Below are 23900 nucleotides of genomic sequence, written 5' to 3' on the forward strand. Positions count from 1 at the left end.
GACTTCTTAAAAATGAATTTGGTATTCCCTGCAAAGTTTATTAATCTTTTACTGTTCTTAAATATTTGACTGATATAGACTGATTAATTAGGGAGAGAGTTAGAAAATCTAATGTATTACAATCACATATAGCTAGTTCTTTTTATCAATATTAATGTGAAGTATACTTGAGTGACACCACCTTTCCAGTTTTATATATCTGTTCAAAGTAATTCTCCACCCCTTCTCAGTCAGATCCAGTAAACAATCCAATTTAGGGCCATATCATCTGCGTACTTTAACAGATTAACAGAAGTTCTATGCCTTTTCTTTTCATGTTTAGATACACGTGGAAAATAGTAAAGGTGAAAAAACACTGCCACGGAGAACACCAGTATTTAAAACAATTCCATTTTACAATGTAAAAAATAAATAGCACAATGTCCATAAATCTGGAGAAAATGTTTGCAAAAAAGATTACATCTGCTTTAGAAAGCACCTACAATGTATTTCCTGTTTAAATGTTTTATTTTTTAGTGAAGCAGATATCTCAGATAATGACACTCAGTGACCTAGAAGGATCACTTAGAGTTGTACTATAATGAAAGCAGCTTGTACTTCTTAAGGTTTATGAGGCTGTGTGTTATCAGTGAGTATCTGATTTGGTTTCATAAAGTACCTTTTAAACCAGGAACTTTGCTCTCAACAGATGACAGACCATAAAGACCTCTTGACTAGTAGCACTTAATACAATTTTTTTTTTAATCTCTTATTCGGTACAATAACTGATTACATACTGTACCACACTTTTTAATATCTACTGTACCAGAAATACTAGTAAATTTAGTACATAGATTTATCTAGCACTTTACTATATCATACAACATACAGTACTACTACATACATAATATTGTATTGTAAAAATATTTTAAAACAGATTTTTTCTTTTTGTCTTTTTATTATATTTTTTACAGCAAACAACAGAGGAATAGTTACTATTCTGGCATAGCTGAGAATTAGTGTCCTTGAACTGATAAAATGTTTCCAAAATGAAATGGAAAGAGTGAGCAGTGGGCAATAAAATATAACCTTCCTTGAAGGCACTGTAATTGTATAGCTGACTGCTTATAAAAGGTAAACCCCATGTGTGGGTCAAAGAGTTTGAGTGGAGGAGTGCCCGTGTGTTTAAAGGAAGATACTGTATGCATGGTGACCAACGCAGTGATTCAATTACAGAAGAGATGTGAAAGACAAGACTTTATACTAACAGTGACTTGTATTCTTTAGTTTTCACATTTTTCTCATGATAGCATATTGTGCTTGCATTTAGAAAGCTCGTGTTATCTGCTTACACGCACACCTGTTCACAAAATCACCAACCTTATAACTTTGTACAGCCGAATTAAAGAATATTGACAAAAAAATAAAGCAAAACTCATTATTGGCTCATTATTGTCATTTGCAGTGAAAGCCTTGACCTGGAGTGTTAGGTACACATTTAATTGCAGATGTGAAATCATGGCTTGAGCCAGACATCCAAGTGGTGAACAGTAGTAGCACCATCAGGATTAGGATGAACAGCAGCACAAACTTCTTCTCATACCCAGTCTGCAGGAGTGCATCCTTTCTGATCAGAATGTGAACAGAGCAGACTGGCCTGGCAGCATGCTCCTAGAGCATGAAATTCCCCTAAACAGTGGAGTGTACAAGTGTGAAAGTCAGCAGTTATCAGCCTGCAACTCACAGCTAGCAGCCCACTGAAGCTAAGCAGGTGTGAGCCTGGCTAGTACCTGGGTGGGAGACCTCCTGCTAAAAACTAAGGTTGCTGCATGAAGTGGTGTTTGTAGGGCCAATATGTGGGTCCCAATGTAACAGTACACAGTCTTTAATCCAGTGCCTTCCAAGTTGGCATTCGTTTAAAACAGATATAGCCATTACTGTACTAATTATATTTTCTTGAAACCAGCCATTGAGAAAAGGGTTAAGGCGCAGAATTTTTTTTAAAAAAAGGATGCTTTCAATGATGTATTATGTAAAACAGGTGCGAGGTGTGCATGGTCCCAGGAGGTCCAAAAAGGTTAATCATTTTGACACTGCAGTATGTTTTCTTTCTTTTTAGCCTGAATGTAACATCTTTTGTTATTTATTTCAAATATTGTCTATTTAGGGGAAAACAGGATTCTATCTAGTTCATTGTTTACAAATCACGTACAAAGGCATCAACAGTTAAACAGTTATATATCTATCATGAATAACAAGGTTTCTGAAAAATAAATATTTTGCTCACCTATAAGGTGTATTGTAGACCTAGACTGGTTCTGTGGCACTGAAAGACTGCAAAAGTTAATAATGCAAATCCAAAACTTTTAAAGATTTCCTGCTATACTGTGGCTGGTGCATCATAAGTATAACCGCCCCCCCGCGTCTTCTGTAAATGAGAAATTCCAGTTTGCCTGCATTGAGCATAAACTGAAACTTACCTACAAGAAAAGCACAGAATATTCACTGTGCTGTTCAGCAGCTTAATAATATAATGTTATAATAAGATGTTTTAGAAACACTTTAGGCACATTTATTTGGGGTACATAAAAATATTGTTTTTGAGTAGCATTTTCCTTAATATCTTAGCTCTTATAGACAGAAAGGTCAGTTTTACACAGTGCAGGTATATTAATTTACATGTTTAACACTAACTGTAAACAAATATACAGATCATTATCAAATATATTTTTATACTGCAGATTCCAAAAATGGATAATGTGGATAATGATTTTGTTTCAATCTGTGTGGGCCTGCAAATTAATAAAATTAATGTTTACCTAAATCACAGCTTCAAGTTTTTTTAATCAAAATGAATAGTGTCTTGGCACGAAGTAAAAATGTCCATGTGTGCTCCAAAACAAATTGTACCATGGTAAATAATTCCAATGAAAGTGACTTGTTAAAGAACAGAATTTGATTAAAAAAATACTTGTTCCCTTAGAGCAGCTGTGCACAACTCCTGTCCTTGAGGGCCACAATCGAGAATTTTATAGGTCTCTATAAATCATCAACAGCTAAAACACACAATTATTACAAATAAGCCAACACAGTTCAACTGCTAAGTTAATACTTCAGACGTAATGATAACAAGGAAAACCTGTACCTCTCACAACACCAAAGTTGTACAAAGATGTCCTAAACAAAGGCTCCACAAAAGAAGTCCCACAGCCAATAAAAGTCCATAGTCCCACTAGAGTAAGAGTTCAAAATCATTCCAGTTAATCCTTCATGCTGGGATGATACATAGTTCACTTAATAAAGTGCAGCTACATCTACCTTTTGTTTTTTTCCCATTTTTTTCCTATTTTAATAACCATACCACATCACTTTAATAAATTACAATAGACATTTTCATAAAACTATGACTTGCAATTGAGATACAATATGCATATATCAATATAGAAAGTATATTTAAAGTACTGTTAATCCTAATTGAACAACTGGATCATTGTCATTTTCTAAATGTAATCCTCCATCATTGTGTACCAGTTATACAGCACAGACCAGTATTGAAAGGTAATTGCATATTCAGAAGCAGTTCAACAGGTATGGAGTTAGGATTCAGTATCTGTTCATACCCTGTGATAACATCTACTGGGAGAAATTATTTGAATTTTATCATTTCTAAAATAGGATGTAATGAAAGTATTAGAAGAACAAGCCAGATCTCCAGTACTTTATATAATGCTTATGTCTGAAAGAACAAAAGTGTTTACAAGTAAGTAATATGGACCTAATTCCAGTGTAGTAGTTAGCATTGCTGCCTCATAATTCTGGGGCTCTAGGTTCAATGTCAGACCTCAGGTGCTATCTATGTGGAGTTTGTATCTCCTCTCCAGGTTTCCTTGAGTTTCTTCTGGGTGCTACGGTTTCCTCTCACAGCCCAAGGACATACTGGCATTTTAACTGGCTTCTGGTTAACTGGCCCTGGTGTGAGTGTATGTGTGTTGCTGTGTCTGTGTGTGCCCTGCAATGGACTTGCATCCCATCCAGGGTGTACCCCACTTGCCAAGATAGGCTCCGGTTACCCCACGACTCTAGACTGGATGAAGTGGTTGGAAAATAAATGGATGGGCTGAATTCCATTGTCCTTATCTTAGTTTTGGAAGTCTCATGACAGATATAAAAAACAGGAGAGGGTAAAAGGCAAGGTAATTGCCTGACGCCTTGTGAAAGAGACTTTGGCTGGATGTTCTAAAACAAGGTCAGTTATTAGTAATACTTATCACAGGGATGTTAATGCATTATTTTAAAGTGTCATTAGAGTCTGGAGGTCATTAATGGGTTACCTATTAGAGCATGTCAAAAAGCAAGGACAACTTAATCTTTTCATTATGGATGAAGATACCTGATCATTTTATTAATATTTTTCCTGAATGAGGAAGGACATTAAAATCAGGACTGATTGATTGCTGGGCCATACACAATAATACACAATTACATACTTCTAATTATTTAGCAACAATTATGTGTGTACTCTCAAGTAGACCACTAACTTTGATAGATGTATAATCTATGTAGAACAGTCTGTGATGAATTGAAAGTTTGTAATCATGAAATTGTAGGGGTATCACATCTGGAGGTATTGTTCAGTAATGTGGTAATTGCAGGAGATTTTCATAGTCTTTGGTCAGTATAACTTCAATATAATCTTAAAATACATAATTTACATACTTAAATTCCTACATTCAGCATTACTTATCTCATGCCATCATCAAAATCAGCATCTTTTTAACATGGCATCTCACATCACACAAAGAACCAAAGTTTTTAGAGAGTGAAAATATTAAATTTATACAGCAAAGGCTCTTGTGTCACAAGATACATCAAAATCAGAGGATTTTCCTTTCATTTAAAAAAAAATTGATTTACATTTAAAAAAAAACATTAAAAATAACTTAATAAACACTGTAGTATGTCACAATTTTTTGTGGCGGGAGTGCTGTTTAGAGATCTTTTTTACAACAGATGCATCACAATAACAACACATAGTATGCATAAGCATACCCCCAGCAGTGTAAAGGCCCATTCCTCGACATGTTGACTGCGTAGTAGCTTTAGAAGGGAGCAAACCAGGTGGTTAACTCTGGACTTGAGCAACCTTAGCCAGCAGGTGCTGTTGTGCCTGACTGGAATGGCAGGAGAAACAGTGTACTCTGCTGGATGTGTGATGTTCTCATTAGTGTTACTCCTGAATGAGGTATTCACATACTGCTGTGCAATTCCATCTATAACACAATGAAAAAGCAGATTAGCACTAAGGAGTTTAAATGATGAAAAATAAGATTTCTCCTTATTTTAAAATTGTTATTTAAACAGAAGAATAATATTAAAACATCAAAAACTGTAATCTTCCTACAACATAATTAATTGCACATGCAGTGGTCTAATTGGAGCCAAGCTAATAATGCTTTTGTCCTGTCAACTTGCTTGAGAAATGACCTGTTTAAAATCAGGCCCATATGAACAAATTATCAAATATTTTGCTAATTAAAAACAAAATAAAATTTAAAAACTTACAAAAATCTTAAACCACATATAAGAAAAGTGAAGATTCTATATGTACTGTATTGTGCAATACAGAAGACATGTCCTGACATTTCAACATGTTATTAATGCCTGTATTGTTAGACTATGTTGTACATGTTGTGATGTATTATTATTATTATTGTTATTATTATTATTATTAGTAGTAGTAGTAGCAGCAGCAGCAGCAGCAGCAGCAGAGGTCAAAATATATACTTGATTTCCTAGCAATCTTGTGTGAACAGCACCCCCAGGTGAGTAATTTAAAAAGTACAAAGAAAAGTCTGATAAAAGTTTCTTTTTCCTTGCTGTATTCTCCCCCTTCAATAATAAACTAAAATCATCTCTTGAAAATGCTCATTCAAAAGGACTAGAAATAATGTAAAAATTCAAATTTGCTTGTGCACAGCGAATCACAGATTTTCATCTTATCTTCAGATTTCCTGAAGCCAATTATCCTGTAAAGCACTGATCTAATTGTAATCAAAAAGATGAAAAATACTGCATGCATATCATTCTCATAGCCTCTTTCACCTCTACATATTATGTCATGGAAATAACTCCACAGGCTAATTACAGAAGAGTGTTTAATTTTTAGCTTAATATTTCGTATAAACTGAGTTATTATGGAGGAAACCATGTGTGACTTGTGTATTTTGTTTCACTATTTTGTGGAGTTTGTAACAGAAGTTTGAGTTAGATCTTAATCTCACATACTTCCACACACCTACTGTACATATACTGTAGAAGTCTCAAGCCCAGGTCTTCCCTTTGCGTATCTCTCTCCCTCCCAAACTACCCATCTACACCCTTGCAGTAAGCTCCCTTGCTCACACCTCACAATAGTTGAGTGGGAGTTTGGGCATTATCCTCACAGCTAGACTGCCATTCACTCAGCTAGGTGAGTCACGTCAGATACATTATACAGTGATATTTCATCTATCACATTCATTTTGATCTAACTGAACTACTAACAAAGCAACTGCCATGTCATAACATTTCCAACAGTATAAGAACTGTTGAATATTGCTTACCTGTAGCTCTTTCGCATTCAATGTGTTGTACCAGAAAGGTAATAAAAGTTGCAGTAATGACACTGAAAGTGAGCCATGTCTGTAAAATATAAAGGCTGGTATTTACCAAAAATCAAAAGACACAGCATTAAACCAACACAAAAAAATATCCACATACCAAGGAAAATAATGCTGTATTATTCATAATTTTTTTCCATGTGGTTTTCATCTGAATTCTGAACAAAGCTAAAGAACATGGGGATAACAATACTTCACGATCCAGGTCTCTGCATCTGGAACAACAAACATTATGATTAACACACAGCAAATGCATAATAATTAAAACCAACTAAAGAGGTAATCTGGAGCTGTGGTAGCTCAGACAGCAAGGGGCGTCAAGCTGCTGGCTGGAAGGTCCCGGGTTCAATCCCAGGTAGAATTCCTCTCCTTCTTTAGCCTTTCCTCATTTCTTCCTCCCCCTATCATCATCACTTCTGTTCCACAGTAATAATGCCCTCATTCTGTTATGTTCCAAAACACATTTCTCATGTCTTATATTAATGTTTGGAGCTATGAATGATTTTCAATGAAGCCTATAAAGACTTCATAGTTAAATGAATGGTAAAAATGTTCCACAATAATTGATTTACTGGAAAGAAGCAGTGTGGCACAGTGGCATAGTGGCAAGCATTGCTACCTCGCAATGCTAGAGCAGTGGGTTGAATCCTAGATCTGGGGTGCTACTGTATATGTGTGGAGTTTGTATATTCTCCCTGTGTTTTTGTGGGTTTCCACTGGGTACTCTGGTTTCCTCCCAGAGTTCAAAAGCATATCAGTAGCAAAATTAGCTTCTGGGAAAACTGGACCTACTGTAGGTGTGAGTGTGTGCATATCTACAGTATATATTTGCTTTGCAGTGGACTGACATCACATCCAGGGTGTACCCTGCCTCGTGCCTGTGACTGCAACATTGAATTGGATGAATAGAAAAATAAAAAAGTAACTGAATCCAGTTCAAAATACCTCACATATGTCCAAAAACAAAACATTGTTTATTTCAAGACATTAGTTTTCAGCAGAAAGAAAAGAAATCATACACGGTAGATCAAAGATAGCATACCTTTTATAAAGCTGTTCTAATGTAAACGTTTTTCCCAGCTGTTCATCCTCATCAATTTGTAATTTTTCTAAAATGTCTTTGGAAACAGTATGTCCTTCTTCAATTAACCCTGCTAAGTTAAATATTCCCTGTAAAATAATAATAATAATAAATTAATACATGCAGGTATGAACATATACGTGTTGGCTCTGTAACTGCTACGGTTTCATGGCAATAAAATAACAAGCAAGCATGACCTCTATCTTACTCTGTGTATTTCTTTCAATAATGCACATTTTAGAACACAAGAAAGGTAACAAGTGACAGGAGATAATTTGGCCCTTCAAGTTCATTTTGTTACTACCAGTTAATTGACCAAAGAATCTCATCCAGACATCTTTTAAGGAATCAAGTGTATCATCTTCAACAAAATATCTGGGTAGCTTATTCCAGATTCACACAACCCTTTGTGTGAAGAAGAGTTTTCTGTTCTCAGTTTTAAATATATATTATTGTAATTTGCTTTTGTGCTCAAACTTTTTCACATGTTGATGTATTTAACATTCCTACAGCATAACAGTTTTATCAATTACACTAGTTAATATTATTTTAACACTGAAGAGATCCATGAGGAACAAACGGTACATAACAGATGAAAAATGATATACATGCAATCAAGCAATGTGCTATTCTCTCTGTGAACCTAAAGTTACGACAATCAGTTAGCTTAAGTGTTTCAGCATTGAAAATTCCTTGCCGGAATTAATCTTGACAGATGTCACAAAGATCACATAAGAAGTCATCCACTTAAATTTAAAATAAGAAATCTATGAAAAAAACTGGTGAAAGTTAATGTTGATCTGAAGTAAATTTTGACAAATATTTTTTTATTGTTATATAAATATTCTTTCTCACATAAAAGTGTAATCTGTGAATAAAAATGGAATACTTTTAAATGTCCTTATGAAACTAAAGAGGTTTCACCTAATACCTCCTGAATTTTATAATATCTGGTAGGTTTCCATAGTAGAGACCAAAATCCAGCTGTCTTTTTATTAATATTCAATCTTTATGTACACGTACATCTGTTTACAGATCTTCATAAGTAAGTCCCAGTTTGATAAAATACAACAATAAAACAGAATATCTGATGATCCCAACATAATATATGATATATACAGAAAGCAGATATCTCACCTGAGAACTGTCAGCTAAAGCAGCATAAGCATACATAGAACTAGACAAGGGAATGTCTCGCGATTGATTTTTGTGCCCATAGTAGTAATAGTCTCCCATTTTCAGAAAACCTGTCAAAACAAATACATTTATTTTTTACAAATGCAGAGTGTACACTTTGTATAGTAATATAGCAGGGATGGAAAGAACTTACCTAAAGTGGAACCAAAGTAATGCAAAGTGGAATGATTATAGTATCTCCATTCACAATCATAAGTAGAGAAAAGGCTGTGAACCAATTCCTGTAGGGAAATCAACAACTGAGAATCAGCCAAAGCTTTTTTCTTACAGTTAGGGAAGCATACAAATTTGGACATAGAAACAAAACATAAAAAAGCAATTAGTTTATGATATCATTATGGCATCGTATGACATTGGCTATAAAATACATAAGCATTTATTTATTTTAATTTCAATTTCTTGGAATATTTAAAACTACAAAGATGAACATCATGAGTATTTGGATGTTAAAAGTCACATATTTAAGAATTCTTACAGTGTTCTCCTCACAGATATGGGCAGTATTTGTCTGTGCTACTTCCATTCCAGTCTCAGCAGCTATAAGGTAATTCAGAAAAGCTTCTTCCCTAAAATAGATTAAAATATAACATCCTCTTTAAAATGAAAGAAGTCTTTTGGTTGAGATGCAAGTAAGAGATCCCCAGATCATAGCTACAGAGTGAGAGCTAAAAGCAACAAACAAGCAAGTAAATTAAAATTTTGCATCCAATATATATTTGTTTTCTTTTTTGGTGCTAGAATGCAGCTTAGCCAACTAGTATAATAAGTAGGGACTTTGAGAAGTCAGACAGAGCTCCAGGAGCCTATAGACTTGTTTTGGGGTTTCTTCTCTGCAGTTTTCTCAGATGTACCAGTACCCTTGTCCACAAGAGTGTGCTCTCAAAAAGAATGTGAAGTTCACATTCTCCAGTATATGTACCCCTATGGGGCAGCAAGGTGTTGTGGCTCTTTTATGTGGGTAGGATCTCAAAAGGTATACACTTAGAAAGCTATGAGGTACAAAATACTGCCCTTTTTATAGAGTGTAAAGACACAGACTCTTTTAGGTACTACTTTGAAGTATGTGCTTGTTATACTAGGAAGCTATGTTACATACTGGCACTGAAGAAATAACAGTACAGTATACCACACACATAAATCGTGTCCACTCCCTCACTAATTTGCTTGTTGCTTACTTCCAGCTTTGCCTGTCTCTTCTCTTGTTCAGACAACAGATATATGAGTGAGTATAGATACTTTTTTCTCCTAATTACTGTATATGCAATCATCTGACAAACTGTTTCTGTACGTGTGGCCAGATGACAGCATGCAACAGGTCACCCGCATAGTCTGCTGGCTTAATACAATTTAATGCAGTGAACAAATTCAAAACACTAAAAAACATATACACAACACTAAAAAACACTATGTTTTAGAAGAATGTGCAAAAATAATAGACTAAAAATAATTTTATGTGATTATCCAGAATCTTTGAAAATTCTTTGACTCCTCCCCACCTCCCACAGAGCATCAGATAAAGATAAATATACAGTATACATTTACAAACACACACCCTCTTACGACAGCTATCCTTTGAGAGGAAGCCTGAGAGGACATCTACCTCTCTCATACAGTAACTGTCCCAACAAGAGAACAACAGACAATAAAGACAGGTGGAGGAATAACAGATAATGCTGCAAGTTTCTTCCACCTACAAAATTCTAGGAGTTGCTGTTGAGAAACAAGAAGAGAGCATCCTGCCAAAATGAATTTCATTCAACTCCAATGGCACTGTGTGCTACCATGTGGGGAAACCACTTTACAGCAAGTTAATAGCATAAGCAAGTTTTTAGATTACCAATGAATCAACTACAGAGATCCCAAAAAGGATGCTTACCAGATGCTTACTAAATCACAAATGTATTTTTGCAGCATACATTATGTTTAAGAGTTGTAAACCTTTCTTACCAAGATCCTTTCAGATATGCATTGAGACCTCTTCTGATAATGTATCCTAAATAACCATTTTGCTCACAAATGTTTTTCAGAAACCTGAAAAAATAGAGACATTTACTGTAAGTAAAAACTGGCTTTAAGTTCACAAAAACGTTCAAATCATTCAACATTTTCCATTTTCAGAATCCTTCTGGTAAAACCTACAGAAAAGTTTATCATTGGAATTTAAGTGTTAAACAGATCATCCCTCTTAAACAAATATTTTAAATTATGGTTGCAAATAAGAAAATCTGTTCACAGTAAATTTAAATCCAATATTCAAAGGATAAAAATACTAAATGAAACACAGAAGACCAAAAAAAATACAATAGTGTGATTTGAAGGGGACACTGTCCAAAATACTGCATTAGAAATACTGTTCTTCCTGGTTTATATCAGTGATAGATTTTCTGGTATAGTCAGCCAGCAAGTCAAATTCACAGATGATAGCAAGCTACGATAATTAGCAAACATTGTATAAGCTGAAATATAATTATTTTAAGCTCTTAAGACCAATAACATTAAAGTCTTACAACATTTGTTTCACACCCAACAGCATAAACATTTTAAATGTCTTACCTAACTGCTGTTTCTGGATTTCGTGTAAAATTGTCTAGATTTCCTGTGGCATAGTAGTGAGAAGTTTCAACAATGGCGTCAACATGTCCTAAAAGAGAAGCTTTCAAAAAGTGCTGAAAAGCTGCGGACTGTAAAAGACAAAAAAAGACAGACGCAGACATGGATGACTAGTTTATAGAAATAAGTAATTAAAATGATCCTGGATCCAAAGTCCAAGATAGCTATAGTCCAAGATAGATAGTCATTACTATATTTCAATTTAGACCACTTGACTTAAATGCATTTAGCCCTCTGTGGCAGTAGCTACCTACATGCTGTGGAAAGCACCTTTCTATATCATTCATAGGATAATACTGTATCTGATCATATTATGATCTAACTCACTTGTGTTTAATGATGATTTACAGTAACAAATGATGGCAGCAGAATTCAATCTGAAGTTTATAGAAACATTGGTCAAGTTAGTTTCCAGATCTAAATTCACTTGAGCATGCATTTCACATGGTGAAAAAAACTGAAGTGAGAACACCCTAAGAATAGGAAAGAACTTAAAGTGACTGTGGCAAAGCACCTCAAATGACTGCATAAAGAGTTTGGGATATGCAACTGAATACTGATTATTATGCTCTAGAAAGTGATGACCATGTCTTGTGGTGATCTGAAATCACCGGGTTGAAAACAAAGCTTTTTTTTTGTCATAATATGATTCAATGTTTGCATTTTACCACGCAAAATTAAGATGTACATTATATGGTGCTTTAATTCATATTAGAAGATGGATGAATGTTTTAGGGCATAATCCCAAACGTAATTCTAATCCTCTGAAGGGTACTTGGTTTTTCGAATTTCACTTTGTCTTCTGCACAAGTACTCTAACCATTATGGTATCTGTGAAATATTCATAGCCTTTGCACCGCAGGGCTGGTGTGGTCTGCCTGTGTTAAAGGAAGTGAAGCTGGCCTTTTGTTTTGAAAGCGGGAGGCTTTAAAGTTATAACTGTATACAATCAATGAGTTTGTGTTATACACATTATGCAAACAAACAATGGATTTGGTTGCCTCTGGACCCATTTCCAAGTTACAAATTTTCACCTTCAAAGCAGTGAACATATCTAGATATGCAGAACTTTAACTGTTTTTAATCCAGAATGCTTGCTATCTTCATTTAAAACGTTAGTAGCTTCATGCATACATTGTATTCAGTGAGTTTATATGTTTTAAGGTCCTAACTGAATAGTTGTTTTCAGTTATGTGTTGGACTTGTGTATAACCTCAAATAATTTTTCAAACCAAAGTATGGTTTGTCATCTGGTCATGGAAATTGAAGGGTCAGGTGTTATCAGGTTCAGGGAGAAGCCTCTGTGACCCTTCCGTCCCTTAAACCAATGTCTTCTTTTTCACCATCTCTGTTCTTCCTTTTTACTGGTTTATATGTATTTACCAAAATCGTTCCACCAAACTGGCATGTAGTAATAGTTTTGAGTGATATTTAATCAAAACGGGTCCCTTTGAATTCCAGAAAACAGTCTTTCTTTTCTGATGGGTCAGTGTATAATATCCAGAGCAATGAGGTGCCCTAATTCTTCCAGTAAATGGACTTGTTTGATTTTTTTATTGTTTGAGTCCCAGTGCTCAATTCATGTCCAATAACTTGACCTGAGATGCACCAGATGCACAAGATGATTGGATCCTCATTGAAAATATCTCTAGATTTTGGTCGGTGCTTATCTCGAGGAAAGATGTTTAGGGCTGATGTTCCAGGGACCCATGGCAGGTGGAAACACATCCACTGGAAAGACAAGACTCTCCTGCTATCTAAGCTATCTGGCATTATTCATGTTTAGACTTCGTTGATTAGTTTACATTCATTTGCTGCCCAATGTTGCCATGAAGGTCGATGCTGATGAGCATATGAAAACAGTAGGGCTTCAGGATATTGTGTTATTTTTTAAAGGATTCAAACCCCAGTACTTGGTTCAGCACCACAATATACACTCTGTAATTGCTGATTTCATTACAATTACCACAGAAATGTGTTGTGCTGGTGATGGGGAAGTGTGTCTTAATCACTGATCCTCCAGTCAAGAAGAGAACAAATAAAAAACATGTAAATGAAAGTTAAGTAATAAGCTTTCAAATTAGCCATGAACCATGTTGCAGTAATGAACTGAAATATATTAAATGTTTCAATATAAGATATATGAATTCATTATTAATATATTAATTGAAATATAACTATATCTTTTCATATACATCCTTAGATGCCTTTTTTGTGTTCCATGTGACAAGATGGAGGTTCTTGTCTGAAACCACACTTCCCAGAAGTCAATAGGGTTTGACCTGCCATCCTTAATCATCTGACTAATTAATGGAAGACAATTGCTCTGGTGACAGTTAAGATCAATAAATGGGGCGCTTCCAATATGGCTGTTATTTTTCTGCCTTCCAGGAAGAGGGCGGAACCTGTGCTATGTCCTGCTCAGAGGCAGAAGGGGGCAGAAGGAAGCAAACAGCCGATAAGCCAGTGCATGTTGTATGCGATTTGGAAGCTAAAAAGTTTTTAATTGAGAAGCAAGCTTAGTTGCCTGGCTATTGTAGAAAGGGGACACCAAGTTAGTCAGGAGCTCTTAAATGGCTTATGTATTTACTTTTTTAGTTCCCTGCACTGCAAATAAAAGGAGCACTAGTTTGTACCTTCTGGCTGTATTTGTGTGCCTGTTTTTTCTGAGACCCACTTATTTAAAGATCCATGGAAAATATGTTGATAACACTGATCTCCACTGAGAAAAACAATGTAATCTGTATGTAATATGAAGTTATAGTTTATGGTCTATCTATACTCATCTATCCCAGCTTTTATCATGCTTATGGAGCTACTTACTTCATTCTTTGATGGATTTCTCGGGTGGTAACCATTTAGATGAAATACTCCCAAATTATATAATGCATCTCGACTTCCTTTTTCAGCAGCCTTTTCAAAGTACTTCACTGCTGTCACCATATCTGCCTTAAAGGTGCTATAATACCATCCCAAACCATTGATAGCCTCAACACAGCCCTAACCAAACAAGAAAAAAAGATGTTTTAAACACAAAAGATGATTAGTTTAGACCCCTTACTTCCTTTACAATTTCATAACCTTTTCTTGCCTTCCAATAATCATGAATAGGGCGAAACACTGTGAGAATCTGTTAAGCTGCATTATATAAAACATTTAAAATGTGTTCATGTTTGCATTTAACACTCTACTGCAAATCATAGGATACCATTTAAAATGTCTTCTTCAATAAGTAACATACTTTATCCATACGCAATAATAATTGTTTCTTTAAAAGAAGGTATTTTCTAATTACATAATATCTTGAGATATGCAAAATGAACTCACCATAGATGCTGCTTTTCTCATCATTTGTAAACCCAGAGTTTTGTTCTTCTTCACTCCGTGACCCTAAATAACATTTTTTTTTTTGTAGTGGAGAGTTGTGTCAGTTTACAAGCCAGAAAGGAACAAGTAGAGCTTAATTCTATACTAAAAAGTATAAAGAAAAAAAACACCAAGCTTTGGTGTTTGAAGACTCCATAGCCCATTTTTTTCTTTAACTTTTTAGCATGGATTTCAAGCACCACCTTGAAGTTGACCTGAACATTTATTTAGAAAATATTAAAACTGTGTGCATAGGTAATGTACAAGGCAGCAATCAAAACAATTCTTTGAATGAAATCATTTATGACTTGAAGTGGAAATCTAATAAGTAAATTGATTCTTAAAAATGTAGAGAGCTTTGAAAAAAATATATTGGTGCTTTTAGATAATATATTTCAAGGATGTAACTGCTGTGCTACAGTGCGTGCAGAATTTTAGAAAACAGTTCGTCAACAAAGTACACTGTTTAGGTTAGTTTAGAAGACAATGTACCAAAACAATATATGCTGTCTGGGTCATTAGAATTAGCTGAAAGTAACTGATAAGCTTTGATTAACAAATCTAGTTTTTCTTCTCTCGCTCTATGATGTAATCTGTTTTCTCTTAGAGAAAGGGGAAGTTTTAGAAGGGACCAAGTGCTGAACTTTTTTACAGCGCAACGTCTTATAAAAACCCTGTACTGCTTGTAACAAATTGAGTCTCTGGTTGCACTTTGCGAAGTGGCAGCAGGGCTCCCAATATTGCAATATTGAAATAAAGACTTTACTCAGGTGAGAACTCTCTCTTGTGGCTTCCTTGATAGTTATATTTCCATGACAGACTCCATTAAGATTCATCTGGCAAATTCATTGCTTGGTTCAGTTTATCAGGGCAATAAGAAGAGAAAGTTCCCACTGTTCACAGATATGCAGGGTCATTGATGCAGAGCAACAAGTGTGACCACCCAATGCCAGACCCAGACAAATGCCGTATATATGACGCATCTACTGACAGACATATCACAAGTGTTTGTGGGAGGGCATGTATTGCAAACACCTTCTAACAGCTCTTTCATAGACAGTATGCGGTTGATCAGCTTGCTGTGAAACAGGGATTCAACTCATCTCACAATTGTCCATTTACTTGGGCCATCGTGGTGCCCAATTCTACATATCAACAACGGATTAGATTTGCAGCTCTGGCTGTATACGGCCAAGCACTATCGTGTTAGAAAATGAGCTGTTTGTTTCCATGAGGTTACACTGACAGAGGAGGGATATGGTTTAGATGCAAGATGCTGTCCACATAGATTGGACAGTGAAATTAGGCTGTACGTGTTTTGCTCTGAACTAAAAATTAATTTCTTTCCACACCACCCCTACTCTACTAAAACAACAGTTCTGTGGAAATTGCTCATCTTAGTATTGATAGATTCAAAGTCATCCAACAATTTGGATTAAACCTAGATTGACCTTGAGTAAATTACATCTTCCCATTTTCTGCAAGGTAACATTCATTTGCTACCCAGTGTCGTAATGTCTTACAAGCCCTGATGACAGCAATTGCTGCAGCTCCTAAAAAGGTGTTTAATACACATGTTTAAATCACATTAACAGACAAGATTAGTCTGCTGTATGAAGATTAATGACACAGCTGCTGGCATTCCAGTATTCAACTGCTTGGCTTCTCTCTGCTAGTCTTGGAATAAGATCAATGTGTAGGTAGTTTATTAATGAGTTGGTTTTATGGGGCTGGGCTGCACATGCATCATGACATCCTCACAGTACTGACATTCTGTCAAATTAATGGACTGCTGCGTTTATTCTATGGCTATCACCATTCAGGAACAGCACAACACACTCCAAAACGTTCTCTTAAGATTCAATTTGAATTAAAATTGGCAACAAATATTATTAGATGATTTAACTACATTTTATAACCAATAACTTTATTGTATAACTCTGCTTAATGTGTAGGATATTTCCAAATAAACTGAGGCAGTCAATATTCCTTATCACCATGCTTCCTTTTACCATGTACCTACTATCTACATTTAAATCTATGCAATTGGTACAATGTAATACAAATCCCACATTTAAAAAGAAAAGCTGCGCAAAATCAACAAAGAATTTAAACTACTTTTATTATAGGGATTGTTACCACCGATATAAAATAAGTCTTATTGGCTATGTTCAAATTCCTTTATTTATTTTGGAAATGAAGTGCTTTGTAGCATACCAGTTCAAAATATCACTTCACTGAGCCTTCACTGACATTTGCTGAGCTAAAGGGATATTCAACGGATATGTTACATTTTTACTATACTATACCACTTAGGAAGATATACATACAAGATAAAATGTCTTACTACCAATAATCTTTTAATAAATTGAAAAAGAAAAAAATACTTAATTAGTCATGTATTAACCCTTTTGTAACTTATAATGTTTCAAAAACTAAAACATTCTTACTGAAAATAACTTCATACATTTTATCAAAGATTTCCTTTTTATATGTTTCAAATTCAGGTATTTCACACACTAGTTCTCAGAAAATTACAAATATAAGAATTTTCCCATCTTGGGCCTGTATTTTATAAAAGACTACATTAAATACCTGAATTAAGTAATTTGCATTGAAAGCAGGGAGTTTGTATCTGTGAATGTAGAATATTGAATATAGAATATTGAATATTGGATATAGAACGTAGAATACCTCACAAATGAAGTGTACAATTCACAGAAAGATGATACTTCATTAAAAAACTAAACAGTTCTTACCTTAATCAATACAACTGAGAGGTCATACATTGATTGAGCATCTTTCAGTTTTAGAGCACTTTTGGTATACCACTTTACTGCTGTTTCAATATCCTTTGACACACCATGTTGTCCCCAAAAAAGCATTCTTGCCAAGTTTCTCTTTATAAAAGAATAAACATCACAAAATCATACTTTTATCCAAGTCATTCATTGAATTATTTTTTTTAAATCAATTGGTGAGCAAGAACAGAACCTACTTGGGCTTCCAAGTCCCCACGCTGTGCTTGAAAATTGAGATAATGGAATATATCATCTTCCTCATTTGTTTGAGACTTCAGTGCCATCTCATCAGAAAGTAAGATGTATTCTGTTGTATATTGCTTGCAAAAAAATAAAAAAACAACACAATATAACAGTGTAGGGCACAGGCATAAAGAAAACTCACAACTGGCAACCCACTGAAGCTAAGCAGGTGTGAGCCTGGTCAGTACCTGGATGAGAGACCTCCTGGGAAAAACTAAGGTTGCTGCTGGAAGAGCTGTTAGTGGGGCCAGCAGGGGGCGCTCACCCTGCGGTCCATGTGGGTCCTAAAGCCCCAGTATAGTGACGGGGACACTATACTGTAAAAAAGTCGCCGTCCTTCGGATGAGACGTAAAACCGAGGTCCTGACTCTCTGTGGTCATTAAAAATCCCAGGGACGTAACCCCGGCGTCCTGGCCAAATTTCCCATTGCCCCTTACCAATCATGGCCTCCTAATAATCCCCATCTATAAATTGGCTTCATTACTCTGCTCTCCTCACCACTGATAGCTGATGTGTGGTGAGCGTTCTGGTGCACTATGGCTGCTTTCGCATCATCCAGGTGGATGCTGCACATTGGTGGTGGTGGAGTCCCCATTACCTGTAAAGCGCTTTTAATGTGGAGTGTCCAGAAAAGTGCCCTATAAGTGTAAGCAATTATTATTACTATTAAATAGGAGTACCAATAATCTCCTTAGCATGTCATTCAACATATTTAGTGCTGACATGTGGCACAACTGGCTATTTTGTGCAATTTCTTCAATATTAATTTGGTACAACACACAGGAAATGTTCACCTTGACAAAAGAATACTGTAATTTTCAACTAAAATATTAAATGTTTTATTTACTTCAGATTCTTGTACTTCCCACCGATCCACAGAGGTCATTTTCCCAATATTAGCATAGTAACTGTATGAAAGGTCATAATCCTGTGGGTACCCATCAATTCCTTGCATGTGCTTGTAACCAAGGTGCATGAGAGCCATCCTTTCATCTCCCTGGGCAGCTATCAAACTATAAAGATGTCCCTGTAGATGAAATAAGAAGGTCAATTACTGAATTAAGTGAAAGCAAGTTAAAATGGATTGAACACACATACAGTATAGAATACATATATGTATTTCCTATACATGCATGGTATCTTTTATATTTTTATATATATTTCATATTTAATATAGAGATTCAAGAATTAGGTAAATTTATGGTAATACTTCATGTCAATATTCCAATACAGGGCCATGCTGTGGAAGTGGTGAAGACCTTTACCTATCTCTTGAAGTATCCCCATAACACAAGGAGCAGTGAGTCAGGAATACGATGTCGAATTTATGTGCATCTGCATGTACAGTATGTGCTGGACTGAAATATCTGGCACTCAACTATATGGCTTAACACAATAGTTGTGTCTATAGATGCCTGTTGTACATCTTTTCTGTGTTATTGTACACATTGAAGACCTGTTTGACCACTTCTAACCTCAAACACCATCTGGATACATTCAACTACTGCTGTCTGCATTAGATATTGCAAATTCATATATTGCAATCCATCCCCAATGCAGAAGTCTGAGCCGCAACTAGGCAAGAGTCTGTGATGACCCTGATGAATGAAAAACATTTGCGTAATCTTTGGACACCTGGTTCACTCAAACACCTCTGAGGTTCATCTTGGAGCACTTTTTGTGGCAATGAAAAGACTTCCTGAGAACTGAAAGTGACTCCTCAGCAGGTGTGGATATACTGTATATGGTGGAGGATGACTTGTCTCCCTGTAACATCATACTGCACATTGTGTGGAGCAGAGCTAAGCACTGCAACGTTTAGCAACACACTGTGGTTACAGCAATGCCCCAGCTAGGGATTTGCCATGGCTCATAATGTATGGTAGAGGGAGATTAATATTTAAATCCTATTAATTGCATTTGCGGTGCTGGGGCTCGTTGTGTAGTGCGCTGGTCTGCGGTCGATGAGAGTCCAGGTTCAAATCCGCAGAATAAACTGCAATCGGTGAAGGTCTTGGTTCAAGACCACGGACAGTAGAGACTTTAAGGGGCAGTGCGGTGGCTCTGTGGGTGAGGATCTGCGCCTGTGGCTGGAAGGCTTCCAATTCCTATCACGCGTATCCTGTTGGACTCCTGAGCAAGGCCATTAACCCCAACTGCTCCAGGGGCACCGTAAAAATAGATGACCATGCGCTCTGACCCCAAGCTTCTCTCCCTGTCTGTGTGTCTCATGGAGAGCAAGTTGGGGTATGCGAAAAGACAAATTCCTAATACAAGAAATTGTATATGGCCAATAAAGTGACCTTATCTTATTAGAGAGCTACAGAGACAATGGCACTAAGCCATTTTAGAAATAAATGCAGTGGTAAAAACATTAATGTTCATAAGTTCAAAACTTGAAAAATCAATCAATTTCAAAGCTACACAATAAAAACATATTATGAGGTCAAATTAATCTTAAAGATTTCACAAAAAATATTTTAAACTGGTGAGATTAGATTAGTTATGTACTTTGTTTCTTAATATACAAATGAGGTATTAAAATCCAATTATCACTAGAACAGGTAGACAAAGCAGTATACAGATTTTCTTGTACCTGTACCAAATCCACTGGTAGGCCTAGTCCTGCCTCATGAATGATAGCCAAGAAGGTGGATGCTTTATGATACCCACAGCAGCTTGAAATCTGTAAATATGGCATCAGCGAGCGTACAAGCCCAAGCCCTCCTTGCTGGGTTAATCTCTCCAAAACCATTTCATAAACATGTCTCCCAAATTTCTTTGTGACATCCATATCCCAGAAACCTTAAAAGAAATAAATCATAAAATGCATTTTAAAAATAGAGCTCAAAGGTTGTTTGCAGTGTTGCTTTAAGTATTTTAGTACCTTCCTCTCTGTACATTTGACTAAAAACTGTTCCTTCCAAGACGCAGTAAGAACACTAAATCATTTATATTGTTAAATGCAATTATTAATCATGCAGCACAACTTAACTCGAGCATGGGTCGAGGTTAAAGGTCAAAGGTTGTAATATCACTGTAGAATGTTACAGCCCATGTCCCCCAGGTTTTACACTCCTTGTTACCTCCTGAGGATGAAATAAAATTACAAAAAGTGTATAAATGCACGTGTTATGGGAAGCACATGCTTGCAAGTGAAGTAAGAGACAAGATGTAAAAAGGGTTAATAACTTAAGTCAGTTCTGCCTGAAAATTAGACTTCTAAGCAACAGGGGTTTATGGCAGGAAAGGGGGTTAACTGATAAGGATTCCAGATGCGAACAAGGAACCCCCTGGGGGCATAATCTTAAACTGACCATTTGGCCAGGGCCTCTTAACTGGCCAAATACCATGACCCCCCCCCCCCTTTACCATAACACCGAATGACGTCCGAAGCAGCAAGGAAGGAATATATAACCTAAAAGGTTGTACCGGCACATCGAACAATACTTCGGGTTTGTTGTTTCTTGCGGGAAACAAGACTTCGGCTTTATTGTTCCTTGCATGCAATAAACTCATCTGTTTTACTTCATCTCGGGGTCCAGAACCTTATTCTTTCTGTTACAACAAATTTGGCGTAGTCGGCAGGATGCTCCAGAAGGCGCAGAACTTCCCATCGGCAGGAGAGACGGTCAGCACTCACATTACGAAGAGGTAAGGACTCCTCTTTTTTTTTTAAAAAGTCCCGACTCTCTCTGACCGATTGGGAAGTCTCTGCTCCCTGTGAGAATCGCCCGAGATGACGGAGTAAACGTGAGTTCCTGAATTCCTCTGGCCCGGGGAAGACACCGGTGTATGTAATGGGTGGTTTGCTGTAAGCCCAGAATTTGGTCTGGCAGGCGGTCCGCGGTATTGTGAAAAGGCGTTTGAAGCTGATGTATGCCTTAATTGCGCGTGGAGTTTTTGAACGGGTTTTGGACCTTTACCGCGAAGTTCAGGACTGGTGTGGGCCTTAATTGCGCCCAGAGTTCTGAAGTTCAGGACTGGTGTGGGCCTTAATTGCGCCCGGAGTTCTGAGGCTCAGGATAGGTGTGGGCCTTAATTGCGCCCGGGGTTCTGGAGCTGAGTGGTGCATTAAATGCACGTAATTCAGGACTGGTGTGGGCCTTAATTGCGCCCGGAGTTCTGAGGCTCAGGATCGGTGTGGACCTTAATTGCGCCCGGGGTTCTGGAGCTGAGTGGTGCATTAAATGCACGTATAATCCAGGATACACACGCACGACACTAACATAAACCCATCTCATAATAAAAGAGCAAAGCATTAAGTAGCAGGATTTAAAGGACGTTGAGACCCGAGAATCGCCCTGATTGAGCTCAGTGTGTAAGTCCACCCCTGGGCAAAAGCAGCGATGCTGGCGTTCTGGGGATGGTGAATTACTGATCAAGAAAGGGGGTTTTCGAGGTCTCGTTCCTTGCCTGTGAACAGTGTGGTGTAAGTCCTCTCTAAAGGCACTGAGAGGCATTTAGATCTGGAGGTAACAGACGCCCTTAGCTGAATGAGTGCAGGAATGCACAGGTTTTTCAAGTTAAAGCATCCCCCTACCGTATTAGCTGTTACCTCACACGCGACAAAAGTAAACTCTTAAAGAGACCGAACATGTGTGCTAACTGATGGTTTGAGAAAGTGGTGGAAGGGTCTGTTTATATATTGGAAAAGTGTAAGTTGATGAAACAAAATGAGAAAAATATGCAAAACGTTGAGTTTGTCAGAGGGAGTTTGGGGCGAAGATGCCTGTAAAGAAAGCATATGAGTATTGATTGGCAAAAGCGCAAGCATGTAGCTCCCACCCTGGTGCACGGCCGGCACCAGTGGTGGCAGATACATGAGGGAAAAGAAAAGAAAGAAATTGGAATGTGACTTCTTAAAAGTGTGTTTACGGGAAAAACAAAAACCCGAAAGAAATTATACTTTACTCGCTACAAAAGAGTATGAACAAAAGCGAAAAGAGGCAGTTCAGGAGAATCAGAAACTAAAGGAAGAATTAGTTCCTGGTCGCACTGCACTAGTTAATATGTTACAACCGTCGACTAAATTATATCTTGCTCTCCCATAGGGGATCAGACAGGCAGGAAATGAAAATAATCGGGATCAATTCCCACAGTGACCATATGGAGACGGGGGGTCCGAGTGGGATGACACCTGGTACAAGTGTAATAGAGATGGAACAGGGACTCCCTTCTTAAAGGGAGGACGCCCGCAGATCTGTACTGTACTCTCACCCGAAGTGGGAAAGGACTTGATGTAGCGGGGGCTGGCGCTGTTGATGACAGCGTCACTACTAAGTGTCTCGCACCCCGTCGAGGGGGTCAGCACTCGCACCTACCTTCCCTGATTCCCCCATACGATCAAATCCAAAACCGGAAGATATTGACCGGTGAGCTAAAGTACCGCACCCGAAATTAGGAATGCAGCGAACCTGGAGTGCGCTTCAGGAATTAAAAGGAATCATGTAGAAGTGAAACAAGAATACAGCATATTGTAGTATGAAGAAAAAAATATATTCTCGAAGTATATGTGTGTTTTATGAATTTGTGTGCCGGCATGTATGTGTGTTACTGTGAGTTTTGGTATACTAAATGACGGTGCGAGTGTGTTTAGCCAGCGGGACTGGCTAGAGACGTAACTAAAGAAACTTGACGAAAATCAACTTAAGGAGATTGGAAAATATAAGAGCGCCTGAAACGTATAAGTACAGTACAGGTGGACGTAAAAGTAGTAAGATAAACAGTTTTTGTATTTTTATACAATTAGTTGCAATAGTGAAAACAATTTGGATTTATTCGAATGTCTCGAAACCAGACATGCTGAAACGCTGTAGGTTTAGAATCGAGACTGGGGAGAATAACATCTTGTGAGAAGATCTGTTTACCTAACGATTAGATCCTGTAAATCCCTTGTAGCCTCCCTAAGTCTGTCCCAGTCCAGTGGATAAAAATGTACTGTTAATGGAGTGTTGGTTTCT

At 36.9% G+C, this 23900-nt stretch overlaps 1 protein-coding gene across 2 annotated transcripts in view; it reads right to left on the minus strand.

Moving 5' to 3' along the window:
• Positions 1-2555: 2555 nt before the first annotated feature.
• Positions 2556-23900, minus strand: part of LOC102689172 (protein sel-1 homolog 3) — a 38978-nt gene continuing 17633 nt past the window's right edge. For both annotated transcript variants that reach the window (XM_015345028.2, XM_015345027.2), the window contains exons 10-24: positions 20534-20742; positions 18785-18964; positions 17891-18013; positions 17652-17792; positions 14854-14916; positions 14350-14526; positions 11470-11597; positions 10864-10947; positions 9392-9482; positions 9050-9137; positions 8857-8966; positions 7681-7808; positions 6739-6853; positions 6582-6660; positions 2556-5249 (exon numbers count right to left, since the gene is read on the minus strand). In XM_015345028.2, coding sequence (XP_015200514.1) covers positions 4981-5249; positions 6582-6660; positions 6739-6853; positions 7681-7808; positions 8857-8966; positions 9050-9137; positions 9392-9482; positions 10864-10947; positions 11470-11597; positions 14350-14526; positions 14854-14916; positions 17652-17792; positions 17891-18013; positions 18785-18964; positions 20534-20742 — 1985 coding nt within the window. In that variant the 3' untranslated portion in view covers positions 2556-4980. The remainder of the gene's footprint in view (positions 5250-6581; positions 6661-6738; positions 6854-7680; positions 7809-8856; positions 8967-9049; positions 9138-9391; positions 9483-10863; positions 10948-11469; positions 11598-14349; positions 14527-14853; positions 14917-17651; positions 17793-17890; positions 18014-18784; positions 18965-20533; positions 20743-23900) is intronic.

This window comes from Lepisosteus oculatus, chromosome 1 (genome assembly GCF_040954835.1).
Source record: "Lepisosteus oculatus isolate fLepOcu1 chromosome 1, fLepOcu1.hap2, whole genome shotgun sequence".
Lineage (NCBI taxonomy): Eukaryota > Metazoa > Chordata > Actinopteri > Semionotiformes > Lepisosteidae > Lepisosteus > Lepisosteus oculatus.